Raw genomic sequence first — 26,587 nt, forward strand, 5'->3', positions numbered from 1 at the left:
TTGACTGAATGTATTGCAATTACAATACATCATGGATGCTGTAAAAACAGCCTTATGAAATTGGAAATGGTCACAATAAGCTTTCACTGGAAGTTTATTGTTGGCTTTAAACTCTAGCTGTGCATAGAGCCCATTACTAATGACCAAAGCAGGTCGCACACCAGAAGCGACGCTCGGCGCCGCGACACGGCGCGTACATGACAGTTTAAAGTATCACACACCAGACGCGCACATTCGAATGATATTTAACATGAAACTAATCAGATGGCGCTCTGTGGCGCGGCTGAAAAATGAACTGCGTCCTGAGCCGTCGCCGAGCGCCGCCGACTTGCGGCGCCGGTGTGTGTATCCTGATAGAAACCTATGTTTAGAATTCTAAAATACATGGCGCTGCGTGGCGCGCCGCCAAGCGGCACTTCTGGTGTGCGACCTGCTTAAGAAATGACTAATTAGTTTTTTTCTGCTGTGTCATTAAAAACACCGTTAGCACTTATCCCTATAGAAGTCTGAAATTTCATTCTTCATAGTCTTAAAAATGTCTTTAAAATTTTTTTAATTTGATTTGATGAAACCCGCAGAAACCTTAATAGAAGACAATAAGTAATGAAACTTTATGCTTACCGACATTTTTCTAAATATTTCAATGTGTGTTCCACAGAAGAAAGTCAGTCATAGTGGTTTGGAAACACATATTGGTGTGTAATAGAGAGCTCTTACAGAAAAAACCACACATTAAAATCACGTCAAACACACATGAAACATGGAACATTTTCATGTAGGAGAAAAAATAATCACGTGATTTTCTGTTTTATATAAAAGACTTATATTATATAGCAGATGCACTTTTAAATACATTGCTGAGGGCAACTTTATTACACATCTACGTGAACCAGTTATAGAAAAAAACAAACACTTTCTTAGATATCATTTTTATTATTTATATATGTTATGCTTAACGTAAAATGTTTGGTAACAGTTCTAGTTTAGTTGAATGCTCTTACAGAAATGTATTTTTAATTCTTCTTCAGGGCTGTCTGGAGCATGTGGGGAGCTGGCTCTTCACAAATTATGGAATTATTTTGGGAATCTGTCTTGGGGTGGCTGTCATTGAGGTATGTTCTATCTCCTCTGCCTTATGTGTACTAGTACAGAATTTCGGGGTGTTTATCATCGAAGCCTTTTTTATAGGGATCCTATAATGCTTTACTTACACTTAAGGCGCAGAAGTATATAATAAATAAGCATAAGTTTTTGATGCATTCACACCACAGGAATTAATTTATCTAGTTATCTACATTTGGGGAATTAAATTAGCTTTTACTTCAGAGCAGGGTCTAATCCACCACATTAGGAACTACAGTGATGTAAATATGTGCTTTATGTAGTTTCTGGTGCATAATGTATACCTTTTATTATCTTTATTATCATAAAACACACAATGAAGACACAGATTCAATCTTGGTGACCTCTGTCCAGTTGTTGGTTTTGTATAACAGCACATCATCAAGTCGATTTGCGTCATTTTAGAGTTCCTAGTCTGGTGTGAATCTAATAATAATGCTAGCAAAAGGTTGTTCTCAGGAAATTAGCCCTGGTGATTAGTGGTGGTGGAAAGAGTACTGAAAACTCATACTCAAGTAAAAGTATCATTACTTGCCCAAAAATGTAGTGCAAGTAAAGTAAAAGTATCTGTTGTAAAAATTACTCAAAGTATGAGTAAAAAGTAGCCCTTTTAAAAGTACCCAAGAGTAGTGAGTATTATGCTGTGTTCACACCAAACATGGAACATGCGAATAAATCATGCTGTTTGCGCATAAATAGAAGCGTGAACATTTTGAGTTTACTCCCGTACAATAGACGTGGATTTGCATCATGGGCAGGGCTTTTGTATGCCTGGTGACTCGAGCTTAGTTGCTTAATGGCTAACATGGATTTTATCGGGAGAAAAGCTGCGTTTATGTGCTTTAGGAAGGCTGAAAAACAGCGTTGATTCGTTTGGAGCCGTGTCTGAGTCCACTAGATTCTTTTAGAGGTGCTATGTGAGTACATGGATGATGGTAGCTTTTAGTGGTGCTTCCAACTGAGCCCAGCCCAGTTTGATGAACTGTTGTCTGGTGTTGGCAGCAGGATTTTCTCTTGAGCAATTTATGTAAAACATGTGCATTAAACATGTTAATTGTGCTTCATTTGTGCGAATTGTGTCATTTTCGCCACTTCATTTGTGCGCAATCACACCGTAGGATGTTTATTCACATCTTTGCATTGACTTAACATGTAAATCACTTGCGCTTGACGTTTCATTCGTATATGGCAGGGGGGGCCAACCCTGTTCCTGGAGAGTCACCTTCCTGCAAATTTCAGTTGCAACTCATATCAAACACACCTGCCTGTAATTATCACGCGGTGTTCAGGTCCTAATTAATTGGTTCAGGTGTGTTTGATATAGGTAGCAACTGAAATCTGCAGGAACGTGGCTCTCCAAAAACAGGGTTGGCCACCTATGGCATATGGTGTGAACGCAGCATTACACAGTGAAAAGTTTAAGCATTTACATGCAGTTTGTGCAGGAATGTGTTAACGTACATTCTATAGTGCAATCAGTTATCTTCATATTTCTTCCTTCCTTCATTTGTTTATTCTGTCCTTCCTTCATTCGTTCATTTATTCTTTTGCTCTTCCTTCATTAGGTCCTTTGTTCATTCCTTCCTTCCTTCCTTGGTTTGTTCAGTCCTTCCTTGAATCCTTCCTTCATTCATTTGGTCTTTCCTTCATTAGTTCAATCCTTCTTTCATTCATTCAGCTCTTCCTATCATTTTTGCTTCATTTCATGTAGTGATTATTTAAGGCTGTTTGGTGATTTCAATCCTCATACAGTCAACATCCTATATTTTCACATCAGTGACATGCAGTCTATATATAAACAGTCTCTGGGTCATTGTGTGTAAAGATTTTAGACATCTTCGTGGACATTTATGTAATGTTTCCAAAATGTTTGGTGCATTTATAGAGCACCCATGTCTTGAGGTTGTTCAGTATGATGCGATTTACTTTGTGTGATTTGATTGGACAGGAATTGAAGGACTGATTTTTCCACTTTAGCCATAAAGAAATCCCTATCACCACAGACAAGAAAGAAATAGAGTAGTGACTGCAGTTTGAAGGAAAGTAGGGGAGTTACAGCCCTAGGGGAGTTACCGATACAGCCCTAAAAATGTATTCAAGGGGAATAAAAGTACACATTTATAAAACTACTTAGTATATCACAATTTTTGAGAAAAAACTACTCGATTACAGTAATTGGAGTATCTGTGATATGTTACTTCACACCACTGGTGATTAGTTCCTATTTGTTGCATGATTAAGTGAAATATCTATGAGGCATTTTGATCTTTAAAAAGTGTAATAGGCCCTACATTATGCTAAAATACCAAACTTAACATGTCCATTTTGATCTCTTTGTAATGATTTTTTTAATTATTGTTCCTACAGCTGCTTGGAATGATATTTTCTATGGGCCTTTGCAAGAGTGTACACCAAGAGGATTACACCAAAGTACCGAAGTACTGAGAAGGAAACACGGACACTCATACAAAAATGTATTCAGTCCTTTTTTCTTTTTGGAAAAACAGATCTCCCTCTTTTTTTCTACAGTATACACAGTGTTTCCAAATGAAAAAAAAATGTATGTTTAATCATGAGACTTCACCCGTTGTCAGTAACACTATCCCTGTAATGAGATCTTCTTAGTCCATTTTGAATAGGCCATTGTATGACAGTTTGAAGTATAGCACATGAAGGCTGCCCACATAAATGAATGAAACGTGTATGACGAGACTCGCTGCCCCTGAATGCTTTATTTATACACCAAAACTCATTAACACCCATTCTAGTCTGTTTGCTTTGATCATAGAGGCCCAAACTACGAGTTAACAGCCAATTAAACTTCGGTTTGCTCTTTATAGACAACAGGAAAACCACAAAGGGCCTGCTTTTGTTAAAACAGGATTTTACTTTGATATTTAGCATTTTGTGGTATACATATACTGACACAATTCCCACCCTTCTGTAGTGGCATGTCTCAAATACGAAAGTTTTGTTATATAGTCTGCCGTTTATGTTTGTACATCAGTGTTGTTTCAGGTTTTTCTTTTATTAGTGTGTATATATTTTAGGTTTCATTTGCATGTTCATTTGGATAAGTTTTGGGAGACCTTTTTTTTGTACAGATGATAAATTGTATGTCTTTTTTCTACATGCGTAAATCGAGCTTATTTGTATGAGCACGTTTGTAAGGAAGTACAATATGAAGCTATTCCTCGATGATGTGAACCAAAATTAAGAGATTCGCCCCCAAAGTTGACTGCAGACTTGATTTATTTTGTATTGCGTTGATCCTAATTTAACCGAGTTTCTCCTCTGGCACCACTTTGTCTTTAATTGTATACTTGTTTTTGACAGGTATAATGGAAGAGTTCTAACAGTGTTTTCTTTATCATCTGTAACAATTATTTTGCATTTGTAAAACTTTTAGTTTTGTAATATAAGGTACTCACTTATTTTAGTGTTTTGATGTTCCAAAAACAAATCCTATTTTTTGTAATACTGGGAATACAGTCCCCTACCAAGTAATTATGATATTATTGAAGTATTGTAACTACATGTACCTTTCTTAAGCCGAATGTGATACAATAAATAACTCACCCAACTCGTTTGCACTGTTTTTATGCGCCATGTAATTCTGCCAGATCTTCACTAGGTGGCAGCAGGACATCTGTAAATAATGTGAACTGCTCGGAGAAGTACTGGTCAACGCCTTATTTTATATTTTCATACATTTTATAATGTCAAAGGGTTTCAAATGAGGACATGGTATCTAAAAGACTGAAAAACCTCATGTAATATCGTAAGTATATAAAAATATGATTCATTAATACATTGCATTTTAAAATATAAACTAGATCTTCACTCTAAAACGACTCTGTGTTGCTAATTTACTGACGACGTACAAGATGTAAGTGACTTTTTGCTTTCTTCGGAAGAACATTAAGTACGATTTTTGGTGTTTGGTGATTCATACATTTATAAGTTAATGATATATTAACTGGTGAAACTAAAAAACTCCAATAGTATTTGTGGTTCCTAATGATTAATTTATGTCAGCGGTTCTCAAACTCGGCGTCCTGCAGATTTTTGCTCCAACTTGCCTCAACAGACCTGCAAAGATGTTTCTAGAAAGCCTAGTAAGAGCTTGATTAGCTTGCACAGGTGTGTCTGATTGGAGTTGGAGCCAAAATCTGCAGGACCGAGATTGAGAACCCCTGATTTAGGTGTTTATGAAGCGAAAAGATTGGTAACGCAGCGTTACCAAAAGATTAGTCTTTGTAAGAAGCTGAACATTTTAACAATAAAATAGTTATCATCCTCGTGCTCAAGATATTGAAATCCTACACAGATAACATATGCTATGATGTTTTTTCCGTTTATTTACGGTTGCGAATTGCATTATGGGAGGTTGACATCTCTCGTATTTTTATGTTGAAAATTCAACTCTGCAGTATAACAAAGTGTCTTTTACTAACATTTTGGATTGAAACGATATATTTTATAATATATACTTGGCCTATTTAGAGTATTAAGTCAATAAAATAATAGAAAGGGTAGTGGGGGTTGTGTCATCAAGCAGACAATGTATCACTTCAAACTATTAAACCGTAAATAAAAGTAACTTTTTCAAACTTTTCAACATCAAAAGTTGTTAGAGGAGAGATTAAGATTCTATAATGCAATTCAAAAGCACACATAGCCTAAATGTAAAACCTCAAATTCTTAAACTACTGATATATCTTGAGTGTTTCTAATAGCTGAAAATTATTATATGTACATCGGCATATGTGCAATATTTTGAAATTATACTATGTAAATGTACATTGCGGGTGACACGGTGGCTCATTGGGTAGCACTGTCACCTCACAGCAAGAAGGTCGCTGGTTCGAGCCCTGGCTGGGTTGGCATTTCAGTGTGGACTTTGCATGTTCATGTTCACCCCACAGTCCAAAGACGTGCTGTAGGTGAATTGGGTAAGTTAAATTGTCCATAGTGTATGCATATATGTCCTGGTCCTCCAGGTTTGGGGTTGAGCATTGGGCTAACAACTCACCTCATAAAAAGCTAGATGTTATGAAACACCAATATGGTGCAGCTAAACATCAACTTTAATGTAAATAATCCTGGGATTAAGTAAATAAATGTACATTAAATTTCGTTTTTTTATATCTGTGATATCCCAATTGTATGCTAAACATGTGATTTACATATTGTTCGTTAGATTTCTATAGCTGTGAACCTGCTCATGATTATACTGTAAATGATGTTTAATTTCTTGCATTGACTGATCATTTTCATATTAATATATATGTATAAATGTAGTTTAGCCTGCATATTTTTTTTTTCAAAATGCTGTTAGCTGTTGACATGCATTTTAATTCACCAATGCCTATGGTGAGTTTTTCTGAAGAATAAGTTATTTACATCATCCCTGCAAGAAGGTGAGTATGAATAAATTAACAGCAAATTTTCATTATTGTGTGCACATTCCCTTTAACATTCCTAGTGCTTTCTGTTCATTTCTCCAGATGGTGGACCTCTCATGCGGTCATCATGGTGGTCTGTTCCTCCTCTGTGCTTCCGTGAGGTGTTAAATGACAAGTTTCACCATTTTTTTCCCTTAACAATAGAGGTTTGACTGCCACCTGCTCTCGCCCCTTCACATCCGGCCTGCCCACTGAGCACCATCCTGTTTTCAGTAGACTATGTGTTTCCGTACCCTTGCCCTGAAGCCACACACATGAATAATCATAATCAAATTTGTTTTTAACATGCAAACGACAACAAAAAAATCCATCTAAATGCAGTGTACTATAAATGTTCTCTCTCTAATCCTTCATTAGAGGTACATTTTATATTTTTGTTTTCAATCCTGAGCCGTTAGGTCTCCATTATTTATGGTAATGTGGCTCAAAGTGGACGTCGCTTTCCTTTGCTATCCTTCCGGTAATGCTCCGTTCCAGGTCTCCAGAGCTACACTTGTAATTATAATGGCAAAGGGATGACATTGGAGCTGAACTGTCTTTTGTCAGAAAGCAGTCTGGAATATCGCTCTGATCATGTACTGCCAGTCTGCCAAACAACAACAGCTGCTGCTTTTTTCCTCTAATAGCTTTCCTAGATGGCAGAATCATTTTATCATGTAGCTGTAGTGCATACAGTTGTTTAATGCTGAGGGTTTTTTTCTCACAGTGTCCATTTTGGCTAATAGACTGGTTTTAGAAATGTTCATCATGCTTTTTACACATCAAGCCAGAATTATAGCATGATGTCAAGGCCTGATGGCCACTGTGAGAAAGAGCAGCTGACAGGAAACCACAGAGACATGTATGACTGCACACACACGAGACAGAGCTGTCATTCACACACACACACGTGCACACACTTGTGACCAAGTCATACTCTGCTTACCCTCATTGAATTTAATCTAATTTCACTTCACAGAGACGGCTAATGAATGCGAGGAGGGAGGAAGTCCACCAATAATACGGGAAGCGAGTGGAAGTTCAAAAAGTCAAATTACCTCTGAATCACCAATGCATAGTAGATTAAGAACAAGCACTGCCAACCCCTGTAAAAACTTGGCTCTCCTTTTGTGTTCAGCAGAAAAATGAACATTTAATTTGGAATAACATTAACCATCCCTGTAAATAGTTTGACAAATATCTTTATATGATGGTAAGGCTGTTCTTTGTGATAACCGTGTTGTTAATGTTGTGTCCCAAGAACTTTCTCATGGTTTTGAAGCTTTCAGGCTTTGTCCTGCAAGAAAACTGATTGGCGTTGAATGTAGGGAAGGAAACGCATTTTGCTGCCATGTTTGGATTCATTCTGCCATGTTATTTGTAGCTGTAATAGAAGCCAAATTAGCAATAATGTCTGGCTGCAAACTATCATGACATGTTCTCCACTTTTTGCGAAGGAATTAACACACTCTGCCTTCAGTCTTTCCACCGTTTGATGAAGAGCATGATATTGCCTATCAGATGAAATTGGCTTTCATCATTTAAACGATCTTTGGGCCAGTAATCTGTCCACACAACATGTTCCTCAGCAAAGGTTATTCAACATTTTTGATTTGATCATTTTGATAAAAGAATTGGCCACTGAGTGGTGGCTTTTAGTACAAATTCTATTATGGCCTGATCCACTGTGTGGTAAGGTACGGGTCAGTATGCTTTTATGGCGTTTCCACTGTAAAAAGGTACCAAAAAGTGAACCGTACTGTACCGTACCGCTTTTTGGGTACAATTTGCAAAGAAAATCTGCAGTGTCCTGTTTGTTTTACGAGACCATATAAAAGCGCGAGTTGTTTCACTTGCTCCAGAGAGCTCTTGTGCACCCGCCGCATGTCTATATTTGAAATAACAAACTTCTTGAGCTGATAATACCGTGCGCGTGATCATTAAAGCGCTTCTGACATCCGATCCTTTCTGAAGCAGACAAACGCGGGAATGAAGCGTGAAAAAACAGGAGAAGCCAGAAAAACAAAAGAGTAAATGATTTTTTCAGCAACCTAAAACATAAACAAACTGGCATGGCATTACCTTTTGGACTATTATGAACTCAGAATGACAGAATTACTTTCTAACAAGAGGTTACATGTACTGGTGAAGATTACGATGAGAGGTTTGCACTGACTGGGCTATATGTTGTGTGTTGTCTTTGAACATAAATAAGGATTAAACATGCTGTGCATTTCCAAATATGCTTTTCTTCAGACGAGAATGATGTCAAATGAAAGATGTCGACTTGGATCTCCACTGTATCTCCTTTAGTTGAACGAATACCCATATGAATATACTCATTCGACTCATTTTTTTAATTCTATAATTTAGTTTTGTTTATTTGAAAAAAAAAAAAAAAGTATGTCACTTCATATTTTATTAGTTTTTACGACTGTGTTGATAGTTACATTTTAACTTTGATAGTTGCTGCCACTGCTACTAATATATGTTAATTTTTGTATCCACACTGTGCGTATACTTATGCTAATCACGATTTCATTGTTCCTATAGTGACTCATCCTGTACATCTGCTCTTGAACTGTATCTAGAGTTTCAGAGTACAGGCCTCTACAGGAAATCTGCTTGTTTTCTTTGAGGGTTGACGTAAGATGTGAAGGTGAACAAGGCTGACCTGGAAACACTTCTGGCTGGAGAGGATCTTAAGAACCGCTCATAGCAGGTCTGGAGCGCTCATCTAGATGGACATGTAATAAAACTGGGTCTGGACTAAGGCCAGTAAATGGTTTCCCTCCTCCAGGCCAGATGGACCTTTTCCTCCTGTTAACCTCTTCAGGACTTTCCTTCATCTGGACTGATCAAACACGAGCAGTAGAGACACTGGTAAGGCTGGATAAAGTTATAGTTATGTATGTAATATGTATATACATGTAGCTGTAGTCTGAACGTGATCATAATATTTTGTTAATATATACAGTGGGTGGGTTTTCTGCAACATATGGTACATTAAAAACAATATGCAAAACATCCTAAGTTAACGGTTGTGTTCAACAGAAGACAAAATGCATTAAGGTTTGAAACAACTTGAGGGTGAATATATTTTCATTTTGAGGTGAGTTAACCCTTTAATTATATCTCTCAATTTTATTGCTTTAAGAAATCCTAACATTTTTATAGTACAAATCTTTAGTTGTTTTTTAATTAATTTTTGACGCCTTTAAAGATAATATACATTCTAATACAAATCTACAGATGTAATCAGATATAATATTATAAAATAAAGACTTAGAGGTGTATTTGCAGGTGTTTTTTCCAATAGTCTGAAACAACATGCTACAGAAAGCCAAATAGCTACATATTATACCAGTGCATGGGGAAAAAATGTATATAAAATAATGTACCTGCAAAGGTACTGACCAAACATACCTTTGTTTTTGTGCTGTACTTAATAGGGTATGTTTTTATTCACAGACACCAGAGAAAAAAGCGAGTTTTGAAGGAACTAAGTGGTCTGTGTAGAGGGAATGTGATGTACTAAAGCATATGTTTTTCCCTTCATCTAGCCAGTCTGAATTCAGTGAGTCTCCATTCTTTTTATTCTTTGACTAAAGCGACTGAACTTCTCAACTGTTGAGTTTTTTTAATATTTACCCTACTTTGATAGTTCAACCACCTCCAAACTATGTACTGAACTACCAGATCATCACCAGCAAATTTCATCCCCAATGTATAACAGACTAAAATGTCCTTTCTGGAAATAATTTTATCCTAGAAAAACGGCATAACACATGAGATCAACACCAAAGATGCTGTGCTGCTCCACTCTCTGGATGAGGTCATCTATAGGTTATGACCCTTTTTTTGCTTCTGGCAGCTGCTGGAGACTTACAGACTACAACAGACTGCTGACTTATGTATATGATCGTTCTGTGTGAGCGCAGCTTTTTTCTTCTCCTGCTTCTCTCAGTAGTTATCCAGCACTAAACATGTTGCACTTACAAAATCTTTTATTGGTTTGATGTCAGGTAATGGTCAATTTGTGTGTGAAAATTATGCATTCTTTCACTATTTGAGCTGACACATCTTGGCATTGTCGTCCTGGAATATGACTTTTTTTTTTTTAATTGTTAATATACTGTACACTACCTGACAAAAGTCTTGTCGTGAATGAATCCAAAGAATCTTGATGAACTCTGGGAGTCCTGCAAGAACACTTTCTTTGCCAATACAGATGACTTTATTAATAAAGTTATTTTAGTCATTGCGGAGATGTATGGATGCAGTTATTTGCTGTTCCTAAAACTTGGATAGGCAACAAGACTTTTGTCAGGTAGTTTACATAAGGCATTATATATTGTATATAAGTGACAGTACTGGCAAGATGCATCAGTTTTGTAATTTACTTTGCTATTATAATACTTTGGCAGGTACTAGTAATTTAACAAACTCTTCATTATTGTCTCTATGCTGTGCCCTTTCATTTTTTTTACTCCTATAATAATGTTTAAGCTTTTTTTCAGACATGTCAACTTTTATGGCAATCTTTATTAGGAAGATTCCTGGGAATTGTGTTTCCTAGTTAAGAGCCAGATGTTTTTATTTCTGATCTCTCAGAGGAATGTCCTGGTCCTTAACAAACTCCAGACTTCCCGGAACTCCAAGGTTTGGACATTTATGGAGAAAATGACACTGGTCCAGTTTTACAGATGAGTCTGATACAGGGAAAGTAAGTTACATTTAACAAAATTAACTGACCTGAAAGATGTCAATCTCTGTACACGCTGAATGGTGATGTTTTTGTTGTGCCTGTTTCTTGAGTTTAAATAAATTTTCACACATGAAGACAGAATACAAGATCATGTGGCCTAAAAAAGGAATTAAAGATGAGAGTGAACAGCAATAAAACTTGAAATCACAGGAGATAAAAGCTTCAATAAAGTAAATACAGAGTTCGCTTTGCTTGACAGGTAAAATACATGCATACACCAAACCAGCAGAACTGCAAAGAGAGGGGGTGGGGGGGGGGGGGGGGGGGTTTGGCGTCTTTTCTGGCTTCCAAAAAGCAGCATGTCATTTTTGTTTGATGCAATGATAATAGACCGCCACAGCAACTCAAATTCATCCTGTTTCAAAGATATTTCAAGCTAAATCAACTTCTGATGATAGCTGCACTCCTTCACACTGCAACTTTAGAGATAACAGTGAATCTGTATTGATCTTAGAGACTCGGTTGTTCAGTGTTGCTGTATCTGTACTGACAGCAATGAAGTACACCAGGCTTTAGAAACAGAAAGAAAAGTGGAAACTGAAGCTGTTTAACAGCTGTACTGAGTCAGCAAGCTTAAAATCATAGCCTGCACACTTAGCTTACATAGACAATAAAAAAACTACATTTCTATCTAAACCATCTTTTTTTGCACAGTTTGTTGTTGGGGAACTGAAAAAAAGCTGTGCTAAAAACATTATTGATGATAATACAGTCCCTTACTGCACTGATCATGAGGCAAAGTAGCACCAACTCGCACCAAATTCTAGGCTTAGTTTTCTAGGCTTATAAATAAAATCAGCAAACAATGTAAATTAAATATGACAATAAGATGCTGCGGTGCCAGAAACCTACTTATTATATTATTGTTGGCTAATTGAAGTAACGCCTAGTTTTTGAAGTAACTTGCTTGATAACATAACAGTGCCTGCGCTTCAATGCATAATGACCACCCTAAACTATTGAATATTACAAATGTTTTCTAACATTTAGATCAGAAAGCTTCATATGCACATTGAGACGCAGGGATATTGATGGTTCACACGAGTCATTCATAGCGGAGATTCATTCACGAACTAATCACTCCCTCCATTAGAATGGAAGTGAAAGCAGGAGAGGGGGAGTGTTTCAGGACGTGGGTCAGACCAAATGACTAACCTACTGGGTACTGACCTCTAGGAAAACTCCTGATCATGGATATATGTGTATATATCTTGGGCTCCGGATGGCCAGTCCTCCACTACACCTTGGTACCACATTCATTTCAAAGAAGCGCTACCCTGTACTAAAAAGGCGGCTCTATTGACTCATTCCTTCCAATAGACAACAACAGCGTAGGCAACATCTAATGTAAATATAAATATGAATAGTATTCCAATGAATACTTAGCATTACATACAAAAGTCAGACAGCCACTAGGGTATTCAGAGCTGGCCCCAGACCTGTAATAATGACCCACACATAGAACACGCACACACAAATTACAATCTGTTTCTTACTCAAGACTGTTTCGTGTACTCTCAGCTATCTTATCAAACTGGTAAAATCAACATCTGCACTGGCAGCTTGCATACAAAGGAATTAACTTTAGAAGATTGAACTGCTAAAATGGGAAATGCCACAGGAAACAGTTGTTTTCAATTCTTCAAGGGTCCAGCGGGTCGACTTAAGAGGTCTTCATGACACCTGACCTGGTTAAGTAGATTCATTTGTTTATTCATTCATTTTCTTTTCTGCTTAGTCCTTTTATTAATCTGAGGTTGCCACAGCGGAATGAACCACCAACTTATTCAGCATATTTTTTTACGCAGCGGCTGCCCTTCCAGCTGCAAACCATCACAGGGAAACACCCTTACATTCTCATTCACACACCTACACTACGCACAGTTTATCCTACCCAGTTCACCTGTACCTCATGTCTTTAAACTTGTGGTGTACATCCTGAGGAAAAAATTATTTGGCCTATAGAAAAGCAATGACATGCATATTTTTTCAGTTTTACTCTGAAGAAGAATGATACTAATGTCATATAATGTGAGAATGGTCTGGCTGCAGATGCAATCTGTTCTGCTTCACTGTTCAGTGCTTTTGAATGGGCTCACCTAACCCCACCCCTAACCCTATCTGTCACAGTGATATCACTAGCTTCATTAAGTGCATTGTGTATCATAAAGGCTGCATTAAAATACTATTGTATACGCTCTTCAACATTCCACTTTATTAATAATCACGAAGACATGAGAAATTAGACGTGTTACTCCATCTTAAAGTGGACATCCATCAGAAAACCCACACCTTCTCTGTAATCATATAATGCCAACACTTTGTATTCTATAAAAAAGTCTTTAGATGTCTTTCACTTGTTATTTGGCCTTCTGTCTAACTCCATATCAATCATTTTATCATGCCTTTATAGCTGTTTTGCAGTCTAAATGAATAGCATTATCTATATTATACAGTCATTTACATAGTCTTTTTGCATTAACAAAGTCATCTATTACAGCGCAGCTATAACTGCTCCTGTGATAATCTGAACTGGGTGGCAGCTGTGCGGTGCTGCTCAATTAGTTCAGGCAAAAGATTGCACACCCAGTAAATAATATCCTGAACACTTGTGCAGGAGACTGAGGTTTATTGCAGAATACATTCTTACAGCAAATACAGCATAAATTGAGGTGTTAGTTTGGGGTTATTGCATCCCCAATGACATGAAGAAATGATCAATTTTACGGGTTTAGGCAGAGGATGCTTTTCTATTACAGTATATGGAATTTTTATGAGACGCGAAGAGCTATGAATATCTACACGACAGCTGTCTTTTCTGATCTATTTCGACCGAATAAATAACGACACATACGCAAGTCTGTACGACTGCTTTTTGTTGATCTAAATGGACTGCATCCAAAAGACTGAAGATTTAAAGGCCATTACTTTGAGCCATCTGGCATGACATCACTCCAAATCACTCCTCAGAAATGCATGGAAAGCGACTGGCCTCTTTCTCATCTACTCTCTGTCAAGAATCTGATGTTCAACTTGATGGGGCTGAAACTCCTGTGACAGCCAGGAGAAAAAACACAGTCCCAGAGGAGTCAGGCTGTCACTCTGTCTTTGTGTAATGTGGAGATGAGTGTGTCAAGACAGGTCTTCACCCAAAATTGACTTGGCAGGCTCTGCGCTGAAAGAAAACATATACATGTCATTTCAGAGATTTTTTTTGCTTGCAACTGAATGAGGACATCGTTGCTGGGTATAAATGATTACATGTAAACTGGATTGGCCAATCGGATCCTAAAGTTATTTCTGATAACGTTACATTTTTGGATTACAATTACTTTTTATTGGTATGCTTATGATTACATATTATATTATGTTATATTATATTATATTTTATTATGATCTACACTGTAAAAGTCAATTAGTTGAAAAAGTGAGTAAACTCGTTGCTTTTAAATTATTAGGTGAATAAACTATTTGCGTAATTATAAAAATTTAGTTACGTGAACTTAACAGTTCTAAGTTACAATATATATATACACTTAAAATTTTATGTAAAATCTACTTGTCATTTTAAGACAATGTGTTTACTCAATTTTTTGCAGTTGAATGAGTTGAAACGACACAAAAAATAAGTTTTTGGGGAGTACTTGATTTTTTATGTTCAGTAAACCTAAATTTGTAAAAAGAAAAAAAAAAGTTAACTAAATTGATTTGTGTTGGGATATCATGAATGAACTGTGTGAAACCCAACATTTTTTTTACAGTGTTGCAGAATATGTCTTCATCAGTGGCATTCAATAATTACAGATTTTAGAAATCTTGAATGGGAAAAAAAAAACTGAAAGACTTTAACCATGTAATGTTATTTTTATGAATGATTTCTTTATGTAGTACAGAAATTACCAAACACGTTTTTAGGCCAAACCCCTACTTTAAGATAATAAGATTTAGACATTATATTTCCTCAGTTGTGATATATAGATTATGTTATTACATAATAGTTACAAAAATACGTATAAACAATATGTACTGTATGATAAATAATACTCTCTATATAATAATTTCAAATGTAATATGTATACCACATTCATACTTCATTATGTAATTTGTATGCAATCATTATTTACGAATCTACTACTTGTTAAATTAAGTTCAGATTAAATTAAGATATATTAAATATATTATCATTTATTATCAAAATATTTAATGTTAAAACCACATTGATCTAAAACGAAATCATCAAACTGTCATTTGTTTAAGTAACACTAATAGCATAATAAAACACAATACAATTTTTTTAAATTTCATATCATGGCGACTCAGTGGTTAGCACTGTTACCTTACAGCATAAAGGCCACTGGTTCGAGCCCAAGCTGGGTCAGTTGGTGCTTCCGTGTGGAGTTTGCATGTTCTCCCTGTGTTCGCATGTTCTCGCTGTGTTTCCTCCAGGTTCTCTGGTTTCCCCCACAGTGCAAAGACATGAGTGAATTGAATGAACAAAATTGTCTGTAGTGTATGTGTGTGAATGAGTGTATATGGATGTTTCCCAGTACTGGGTTGCGGCTGGAGGGCATCAGCGGTGTAAAACATATGCTGAATAAGTTGGCGGTTCATTCTGCTGTGGCAACCCCTGATAGATAAAAGAACTACGCTAAAGGAAAATGAAAAATTCCTTTTGTTTTACATATTTTCATTTGCAATTTATTTAGTGAAGGCTTAACTTTGTCAATATACAAAATAAAAATTTTAAATGATTAATTTTTAAATATTATAATTATTAAATAAAATATATTATTCAACTGTGTGCATTTATAAAGCATAATCTATAAAATTAGCCATAGTAGGATAAAGGAGTTGGTATTTTATTCCAAGCATGTTCAAAATATCAGTAACACTTATCATTAGTTCAGAATAATGTTTAGTTTACATATTAACACATCATTATCCATGTACTGTTATTGTTAAGTGTTACCAAAATATCAATTGTTTGTCATTTAAAGAAGTGAAGAGCATCGCCCACTGCAACTATCCTCTGTATTTATTTTTTCTGGACAGTTGACAGCTGACTATCCCTCCCTTGGACGGTATTTGGACACGACACATGGGAATTGAACTTCATAACACACTATACCTTCGCCTCCCTGTTTCATCTGGCTTACATAACTGAATGTCAGTACCCACATTTAAGAGTTGACTCAATCCCTGTGGTCTGACTGAGGAGGAGAGGAGATGAATCATAAAAAAGTTAAAAGCAGCAAGGTTAAAGTGTACAATGAGGAGTGCAGCTTGCCAAAGCCTAATAGCATTATATATAGGCTACCCTACAGGACGGTACCTGTCTCCTCCAAGCACCGCATAGTATGGTGAAAAAAAGACTACTTTGATACATGATGATGGATGCATATAGTATACCGTGAGTATCAACATACATTACCTGTAAAGGAGAATCTATACTTGCTTGTATTCTCAGCATGTGGACGTCAATTAATAATGTCAGTTAACATTTCCATTCCCCGCTCCCCACCCTCTGAGCTTGACCTTTCCTCAAGCCCTTTACTTTGCTGCCTTTTAATAGTTCCTGCCAGGAATGATATCAGAGCTAGAGGGTAAGAGCCGCAACTGCAATACAAAGGAGCAACAAAAGACATGAAGACTTGAGGAGCAGCTGATAACCAGGAGCTCTATAAAAAGGTAAATGTGACGATAACACACACACACACACACACACACAGATGCACAGACTCTTTGCTTCAGTCTTTTGACATTTGCAATTCCCATAACCAATAAGCGTCATTCCTAAAGCCATTGGTGATTGTTTCAGGAAACTTAAGGGAATTGGTTTGACATCATTATTGTTCATCATTGAGTAAAGCGGGTTAAATTTGGATGTTACTCATCTAGATTTAGGCCTGTCAGATTATTAGAACTGAAAAAGATAATTTCTGTCTCACTGAACATGATGAATCAGACCTGCCTCGTTATCACAAATGCTCTAGACTTTCTGCACTGAATAAATACAGACTAAACCCCTGTCACAATTATACAATGTTTAATGTGTAGTTCTGATAGGCTGATGAATATTTAAGTGTGGCATATAGGCATATGTGTGGTTTCAACATATTAAAGTTTTTTCAAACTATATAGTCAAAGTATTGTCAGAACCTTTCTAATAAGCATTTCAGCAACAATTCTGGTTATATATAACACTTGTGACCCATTGACTTCCATTATAATGACATTTTTCGACACCAAATAATCATGAATTCTTGATTGTTGGTGTTTTTCTATTTTCGCAAGCTTTAATTTTTACTGTCGATCATCAGTAGGCTCTATTAACGCTTTAGATAGGTCTGTGCAAAAAAAGTTTCCAATTTTTATGTGGAGTTCTATAGAGTTAAACAAAAAATTGTAGTGAGCGCGCTTAAACACACTTACTATATTTACTGTGTTCTGAGAGCTGAGCTGCTTATTTTTTTGCACAAAGGTCTCTCTTGCACAAGTGATTTTGACAGCTGGCTGCAGACTGGATACAGATCCCAGCGAACTATTTTGTGTTTAATAGTTTTAACAGCTTGGCTAAAACAAGGCTAAACTTGGGCTGTCAGTGAAAAATCTAATAGACGTCTAAGAATAGCTCAAAACTAGACTAGTCGTCAAATAGACAGATTTTATATGTGTAGTCTTTTTAGATTTTTTAGACGTCTCTTAGATTTTTACTGACAATCCAAATTTAGCCTTGCTTTAGCCAAGACGTCTATTAGACATCTGTAAGACATCTTTTAAAACCAAAAAATGCTTTCTTGGATGTACTGTAAGCTGAGATGCATGCAATGCTTTTAATGCTCAAACCTAACCCCACCACTAACCTTACCGCTGAAAATTACCACATACATCACGAACGTTCCACTTAACGCAGCGTTTGTGTCAGGTATTTAAATCGTCAGCTGTTCAGCAGTACCTGTTTTTACCGGCAGGTGGGAGTGGCTCTGTTGTCACATGGTGTTAAAAAAATCCCGCCACTGCACTTCATTCATTCATTATTTTGAGGAGCTGAAGCTATGAGGTAATAATACAACTCTTTCGCGAAACTGATTAGTTCTAACTACTGATGAAGCATTTGTTTCCACAGTATAAAATGTGTGTAGTTTAAATACATGCGAATTAGTCAAAAAACGTAAATTGTACTAGCTTTCTAGATATGATATAGATATTTAGGCATATTTATATGATATAGTCAGTCACATCAGTTTCTGTAATAAAATCACAGTGAGTTCATGCATCTAGCTTATTATAAAGCAATATTCTACTGTAACATGCTATGTCAGTTAGCATCAAATTATAAATCGACTTTCTTATGAAAATACCGAAAATGGTTGGAAGAACACATACAGTTGAAGTCTGAATTATTAGCCCCTGTTTATTTTTCCCCCAAATTCAGTTTAACAGAGAGAATATTTTTTTCAACACGTTTCTAAACATAATAGATTTAATAACTCAACTCTAATAACTGAATTATTTTATCTTTGCCATGAAGACAGTAAATAATATTAGACTAGACACTTTTTAAGACACTTCTATACAGCTTAAAGTGACATTTAAAGGCAGGGTAATTAAGTTATTGTATAATGATGGTTTATTCTGTAGACTATAGGGAAAAAATATATCTTAAAGAGGCTGATAATTTTGACCCTAAAATGTTTTTTTAAAAATGTAAAAGTGCTTTTATTCTAGCTGAAATAAAACAAATAAGACTTTCTTCAAAAGAAAAATATTATCAGACATAGGCTACTGTGAAAATGTCATTGCTCTGTTCAACATCATTTGGGAAATATTTAAAAAATAAAATAAAATTCAAAGCAGGGCTAATCATTTTGACTTCAACTGTATAAAACATTTATTATCTCAGTCGTGTAAATGATTTGTTAAAGCCTTTTTATGTTTTTTCAGATCTTATTGTCATTCTACTACAGCAATAGCTGGATGTCTTCACCCATATAAGAGATTTCCTAGAATGTTCTACTACTTTTGTGAGGCATATATGGAATTTCTGCTCAAGTATGAATAAAACAGGCATTACATGCATTTAAAGTGCTACAATGCCCACATCACCCTATTTTGAAGAAAACTGAAAAAAAAATCCCTCTGAATAAATTTGAAGTAAACATATTTCTAGCATATAGATCTTTATTTTTTTTACTATTTTTGATAGAATTGTTATTATATAAAAAATAGTAGCCTATTGAATATCTATATTTTGCAAGCTATTGAATTTAGAAATTCCAGTATCTTGACAACACTACACCTCAGTTAATCACTCTGTCCAAATGAACATGTTTGTAGCTTTGTATCACATTGGATAACAATTCACACTATAAAATAAATCATATTTTCAGATTTGAAGATATGCAAAAAAATTACATTTTCAAAAAACAAACAGAAACTGCAAATCAGGAGAGGAGATAAGAGGCTCAAGAGGTATGATATGGCTCATAACAGACTAGTAAGTAAGAAGTGGGTTGATTTATCAGTGTTTTTTCCTATTTGGTGTTACAAGTCACAAAAACCCCTTTATTTATTATTAACCATTTTTAATCCTGTTATTAAGATTAGAGAAGATCACCTTATAAAAGTGGAGGTGTATTAGTGGGGTGAATTAAAACTTTTTGGGGGGGGGGGGGGGGGGGGGCAACTTCCTTGGGGCTAAGCCCCATATCCCTTTCGACCCTAGCAACGCCCCTGGTACATAGATAACAAAATAAATGTTATACAACATTTTTTTATTTAAGTGCAACACATTCCAAAAGATCAGGGGCTTTTGACAACATCAGGGGCTTGAGCCCCCAAAGGCCCCCCCTCGCAACGCCTCTGCCGCTCACATGGATTGTGTTGTGTCTGAGATTGCATGTCTGAGACTGCGTGTCTAAGCTTGCATGTCTGCAGTCATACTATTGCAGAACCTGAGTGCTCTAATTGTATAGACACTTGAGAAAGTTTCCTCTGGTGCAGCATTTTTTTTTGTGCTTTGATGTGCTTTAGTTATGCTATGATAGAATATCCGCAGTAACTAGTAGAGATTTTCTCACTAATATTGTTAGTGCAGTGTTGATCAGTGTTAATTTCTCCTTTATGTTTTCTGCTGTTGTGCTTAGTGATTAGACAGTTGCTTGCAAAAAATAGATGCTCAGCACCTTGTCATACCGCTGCCATGGGCACTCCTTAAAAATAACTGTAAAAATATAGTTCCTCTATAATATATATATATATATATATATATATATATATATATATATATATATATATATATATATATATATATATATATATACAGTGGTGCGAAAAAGTGTTTGCTCATTTCTTTTTTTCTTTTTTTTGCTTGTCTTTCATATTATAATGTGACAGATCATCAAACAAATTTAAATAACACATCTTAACACATTTAAGTAAACACATCATGCAGTTTTTAGATGAAGGTTTTTATTATTAAGGGAAACAAATACGAATACAAAATACAAAACTCCATAGCCCTGTGTGAAAAAGTGTTTGCCCCTAAACCTAAAATCTGGTTGGGTCACACTTAGCAGCAAATACTGCAATCAAGCATTTTCAACAACTTGCAATGAGTCTGTTTCAACGATGTTACAAGTTTATTAGCTTTCATGTGATTTCTCTTGGAACTCTGCCATGCTAACCATTTTTGGCCAGTGCTTATGGTGGAGTCATAAAAACTTCTTAACTAAGGCAGTTGAGGTTTACAATGAGGCTTACTTCTTTGGATGTTGTTGTGTGGTCTTTTGTGACCTCTTGGATGACTTGTTACTGCGCTCTTGGGGTAATTTTGGTCAGCTGGCCCCTCCTGGGAAGGTTCCTCACTCTTCCATGTTTTTGCCATTTGTAGTTAATGTCTCTCACTGTGGTTCACTGCATTCCCAAAGCTTCAGAAATGGTGGAGGAAAACATTTTTTCAGACAGGGCTATATAGATTTAGAGTTTGTTTTCCCTTAATAATAAAAACCTTATGATGACCTTATGCATGATGTGTACTTGTGTTATCCTAGCTCCAGTTACCCCACAGTCCAAAGACATGCACTATAAGTAAATTGGATGAACTAAATTGTCCATAGTGTATGAATGTGTGTATGAATGCGAGCGTGAATGGGTGTTTCCAAGTACTGGGTTGGAGCTTGAGCGGAATCCGCTGCGGAAAACAATGCCGGAATAGTTGGCAGTTCATTCCGCTGTGGTAACCCCTGATAAATTAGGGAGTATGCCGAAGGAAAATGAATAAATAAACATTTTTCACACCACTATAAAATCTAAAGCTATCTGAGACACTGAAGTTTGAGCCCACATGGTTGTAACTTGTGTCATGCCCTTCAGCCATGTTAAATATTAGCACATCAGTATTTGTAATTTCATATCCACAGGTGGACAGCACAGAGACACAATTAATATAAAATTGCATTAACTAAAATGTCTTGTTGACAAGTGCTGAAGAATCGCCATGCCTTGTCTTGTGATGACATCAGGAGCTGTAAATAACTTGAGTTCTCACACTGTGATCTGTTTTTCTCCCCACAGGCGACAGGGAGAACTGTGCATTATTTAATAGTGACCTCTGGCTGTAGTCACAGCAGATCTGCAATTCATGGTTTTTTCTCTCTTTCACTGAGTAAATAGTTTGAATCAGGCTAGCAGTGTGCAGATGAGCTTCTCCTCATGCATGAATTCTGTGATGGATTTATTAGTCATGTTTTTAGATATAATAGCTACTGCATGATAAACGCAATGCTTTATGTCATCATACAGCTCGGCTGTTGTTTAGAAATGTCAAGATATTTAAAAATGTTATTTGCAGACTTCGTATAAGGCTGTGTTTACATCTAGTTTTAGATGATCAGATGAATGATACTAGGAGAATGACAGGGAACCAGGAACAATGAGAGCCTGACACTGAGACCAGATGGGGAACCAGGACAGACCAACACTTGGAGAAAGACGTAAACACTGGAGATAACTAAAAACAGGTGAGTTACTTCAAATTAAGTTTTAGACACTGACCGTATGGAGAGTGCTGTCCTTCATTGATGCAACAAGGCCGGACGCAAAGTGCAGAGTGATGAGTGTATTTATGGTGCTGGGATAATGGGCGGTGATGACGTGGAGGTACGATACTGATCAGAATTCAGGTGAGGGTGATCGTGGGGATTGTAAGAAGGGCTAACCTGGTCTGACTGTGACATAGAGAGGACATTTTTTCACTTTAAACCAAACTCAATTCAAAGTTTAAAGCTGCGGTCACACTAGGGTTTGATCCTGCGAAATTCTCTCGTACGATGCTGTGAAAAGGGGCGGGAATAAACAAGTTGATTAGACATTAAAAAAAGCAAGCGATTGCAACATATTTAAATTTTTTGTACGGAGAAGTTATGTTTTGGTCCTTGATTGGTCTCATGCAGTTTAGTGGTGCGATTTCGCAGGTCAGATTTCACCAAGCTTGAACTTTCCAACACAGCAATCTGTGAAACTTGACACACAAGCTTGCATTTCCGGCCTGACGCATTCGCGTGCGTATGAATGGAAGTCTATGGGGAGAAAAGTGCAATGTGACCGCAGCTTAACTTCAACAACACCTCCTGTAATTAAGTCAGTAGGCAGATAGTAGGTGGTCTTTAGGAGCTGTTGAGTTAATTTAACCACATCAGCACTTACACTACAAAATCAATCCAGTGGAGTGTTTTGTAATTGCGTCTGTAAGTGGTCAAAAGTTCTCTAATTATTTCAGGCCTTTTTATAACTGTATATAGTGTTATTTACAAAATGCACCTTAAGTGTTAACACAAGCAAAAAAGATAATTGTGCTACATTAGCCAATTTGCATCATTGAACATGCAAACTCTTTGTTAGTAAATTGAGACATTGAATGTCAAGGTGGTCTTGGATTATTTCTAGATCATTCTACACTGAACAAACGTGCAGAATTAGTGTCAGTTTGAGTGCCAAAACATTAAATTTTAGATGCTTTAGACCAGGGGTTTTCAACCTTTTAGGACAACCCCCCTATTGAATTATTGAAGTAAACACTGTAATCAAAATATTACCGTTATGTAGGACTTTTTGCTGCATTTCTTTCCATTCGACATGCGGTATTAAATTCCATTAAAATAACACTCATACACCAGTCCTTACTCAAAAGTTTAGACGACACTCTCTATGTTTTGCAGTGGCTGGTTTGAGCACATGTGATGAGGAATGCCCTTCCTCAAAACAGGCAAAGACCTAACCTATTCCTGAGATCAGTCCCTGTGGATTATTTTGCCTGGCCGACTCACACAGATCACCCAGACTTTACAGATTTTATTTAACTTATCTAAGTGGTTGTCAGTCTAAAATAAAACGCTTGAGTCCTGTTGAAACTAGTAAGTCGTTATAGACAAGTCCCCGCACAGAACTAGACTACACATTCTCTATTATTCAGAACAGAAGTGTACGTCATGGTTTGTGACTCACTGAAGCCCTGCAGGGACAAAACACTTTCCCCCTTTTTTTTTTCCACACAATTGCTGATGTTTATTGTGATTTGTGTTCCTTTGTAATGTAAGATAGTGTTATCATATGTGCCCATACGTTGCTGGGCCTTTCTCATCAGTTGCTAGATTGAATCTAAATACATTGTCCTAGAAGTCAATTCCATCTATATGAACACACTGATCAAAGATGGCTCACATGGCTGGGATCTTCCTGTTATGAATGACCTCCCTCTTCCTTTCGTGCGACTGTCACAACAGGACATGGACAGTCATTGACAGAATAGGAGGAAACACAGAATGAGTGCACTCGAGAGTGTGGGAGAATAGAAGGAAGACATTTGCAGGCTCTTTAAATGCTCGTTTTGGGATTTGGGGATTTGACAGGGGCACTGTTTGACCCACATTTCCCTTATTATCATTTCATCTAAGTCAAATTCCCATAACCTCAAAACTACAAATAGAACACTAATTAGACATTAATGTATAAAAAGGCATTGATGCACCTAAATAAAAATATTAGAAAAGCATGAGGTGTATATGGATTTGCATGACAACAATACTTGCCAGATATACAGTTAAATTGTATTTCCCAAATGTACGTCAGGTATTGATGATTTATTTTTAGAGAAGGCACTTTTGTAATGAACAGCATGATGCTATTTTGATTGCGTGCAGTGGTCAATGAAGACAACGGGCGTCCCTGGAAAACAGATAACAATGAAATCAAAAATTGGCATGCAGAACATATACAGCACGCACTGAGCTTCAAACAGTACGTGGCCTTTTAACAGAGCTAAGGCTTGTTAGACAACACTACTCATTAAGAATCATTCCCAGATTGCTGGACTGAATAAAACTAAATCTATAGTTCATAAGTCTGTTCATGAGGCTCATACAGAACAGTTACATCTTCATTGTACAACCTAAGAAGTCCCTGTTTTAGAGATTTCTGTGTGTAAAATGTAAAAAAAAATTAATAATAATAAAAAAATGTATATATATATATATATGTTATATTATGCTAGTATTAACCTTTACCCACATAACAATGGAAGGTCCTGTGAAGTGCTTTGAAATATTAATTTTTATTTGATGTTTGACACAATCTCATCCAAAACAGAAAAAGAGAGAGGGACATGGTGTTGCTCCTCCTCTTTAAAAAAAACAGCCAGTAGCTTTCAGTTTTTATCACAGCTCTGCCAGTGAGAGTGGTTAATATCAAGTGCATCAAATAAAAAGCAAATTAGTAGTGTCTTGAAGCGGGTGGGGCATGTCAGATACTAGAGAGCATTTGATTGGTTATAAAGTGATGAGAAAATGTAGTATGAGGTGACCTGAATAAAACTGTTGATCAATTGAGCTTTACATGTTTATATCAGTTTTATATCTTCTAAACGCAAATTTTGTCAGTGTTTTGGAGCACACTAGGGTATAGATCTCCTTGTACTGATAATAACATCTCAAAAAATTATATTAGTTTCATGAGACCTTTGAAAACCAAATTAATGCTGTAGTGATCAACTTTTCGCATGGTTAAATTTCTTCACAAGACTTGTTGACAAGCTTGAGTTCCAGGAGAGCTTTAAAAGAAGTGTTCGCAGCCCAAACACTTTTCTGTAGTTCAAATAATAGATTATGCTGTTAGAGGCACCAAGGTCATGGGTTTGGTTCCCAGAGAATGCAGCTGAGAAAATTACACTGATTGCTCAGGTTGATTGGTATAAAATATGTCTAGAAATAGTGGAAATGTAATTATTAAGAGAAAAGTCTTTATTACCAAGGTTAAAGCACGTACTGAGTTATTTTATGAGACATGAGATGTTAATTCATGTTTATTTGGTGCTGTAACTAGTAGTAAACAGGAATGAATGTTGTGAAATAACAATTCCTGTTAAGTTGGACCAAAATGTATACAAATAACACTTTCTTTCTTCTTTTTGTACAGTGTGTGTACTAAATATCACAATACTGATTTGTTACAATAAAAATACATTAAATTTGATGTTTTGAATTAAGTTATGCAAAAACAACAGCTAAAGAACACAGATTTTTTTTCGACACGTGCATATAGAACCAGACGATTACATACTAACGTACTTGCATATTTTTGGCATGAATATGCATAACTAATTTGCATAGGATATTGAATTAAAAAGTTGGAGCGATCACCTGTAATCTTCTAAACGTAAAATGAATAACATTAGAATTCATCATATGTTTCAAACAACATAGGATCCTGCTAAAAACGTAGCCCTATATATGTTTCTGGAGATTGTGAATTATGTAGCCAGAAGTATGTATGGCTGCATTTCTTTTTTTAAAAACAAATACTTTCGGGCGGCAGGACGTCATTCATTTTTGCGCTCACCAGCTGACTGCTTACCTTCTGTATGGACAGTTTTCCCACTGTTACCAGTTTGTCCAATAGCTCGCCATGTATGTCAGCAGACTTGAGACATGGAGAGTTGATCACGACAATGGGGTTTGAGTCCAGCAAAGAACAGTTCCATAAAGCGGGTTAGACAAAAACAGAAACCAAAAAATACAATAAACAAACAAATAACATTGTAAATATGTGGTAAAATCTGAAGTTGTGGTAAAATTCATGCGAGGGCTTTTCTTTTTCTGGATTGCTGTTTAAAACTGTTGATTGGGTTTAGGGAAGTGGGTGGGCGGGTCAGTCGGTGCTTTTGAAAACACTCTTGGTTGGGTTCAGGGAAGGAGGA

General features: G+C 36.4%; 1 protein-coding gene and 1 long non-coding RNA gene across 8 annotated transcripts in view; both read left to right on the forward strand.

Moving 5' to 3' along the window:
• The window catches only part of cd82a (CD82 molecule a), a 30,545-nt gene extending 25,840 nt beyond the window's left edge, over positions 1-4,705 (forward strand). For 4 of the 5 annotated variants that reach the window (NM_001441623.1, NM_001441625.1, NM_212661.3 and 1 more), the window contains 2 exons: positions 1,029-1,112; positions 3,490-4,705. In NM_001441623.1, the coding sequence (NP_001428552.1) occupies positions 1,029-1,112; positions 3,490-3,567 (162 nt within the window). In that variant the 3' untranslated portion in view covers positions 3,568-4,705. Of the gene's footprint in view, positions 1-80; positions 1,113-3,489 lie in introns of all 5 variants that reach the window. The other variant, XR_015494587.1, reaches the window with a different exon arrangement.
• Positions 4,706-4,761: 56 nt separating this feature from the next.
• LOC147843124 (uncharacterized) lies at positions 4,762-24,731 on the forward strand. 3 transcript variants are annotated; one of them, XR_015495716.1, is made up of 11 exons: positions 4,762-4,903; positions 9,161-9,291; positions 9,370-9,452; positions 9,624-9,681; positions 10,041-10,146; positions 10,342-10,500; positions 11,184-11,295; positions 16,390-16,747; positions 16,910-17,025; positions 22,225-22,358; positions 23,556-24,731. It is a non-coding gene; the product is annotated as an uncharacterized LOC147843124 (long non-coding RNA). The 3 variants fall into 3 exon arrangements; XR_015495718.1 differs by lacking the exons at positions 10,041-10,146; positions 10,342-10,500 and having other exon boundaries at positions 4,824-4,903; XR_015495717.1 differs by lacking the exons at positions 9,161-9,291; positions 9,370-9,452; positions 9,624-9,681; ... (5 more) ...; positions 22,225-22,358; positions 23,556-24,731 and adding exons at positions 5,974-6,077; positions 6,464-6,545; positions 6,633-8,200 and having other exon boundaries at positions 4,780-4,903.
• The last annotated feature ends 1,856 nt before the right edge of the window (positions 24,732-26,587 follow it).

The sequence above is a fragment of the Danio rerio genome, chromosome 7, assembly GCF_052040795.2.
Source record: "Danio rerio strain M-AB ecotype USA chromosome 7, GRCz13ab, whole genome shotgun sequence".
NCBI lineage: Eukaryota > Metazoa > Chordata > Actinopteri > Cypriniformes > Danionidae > Danio > Danio rerio.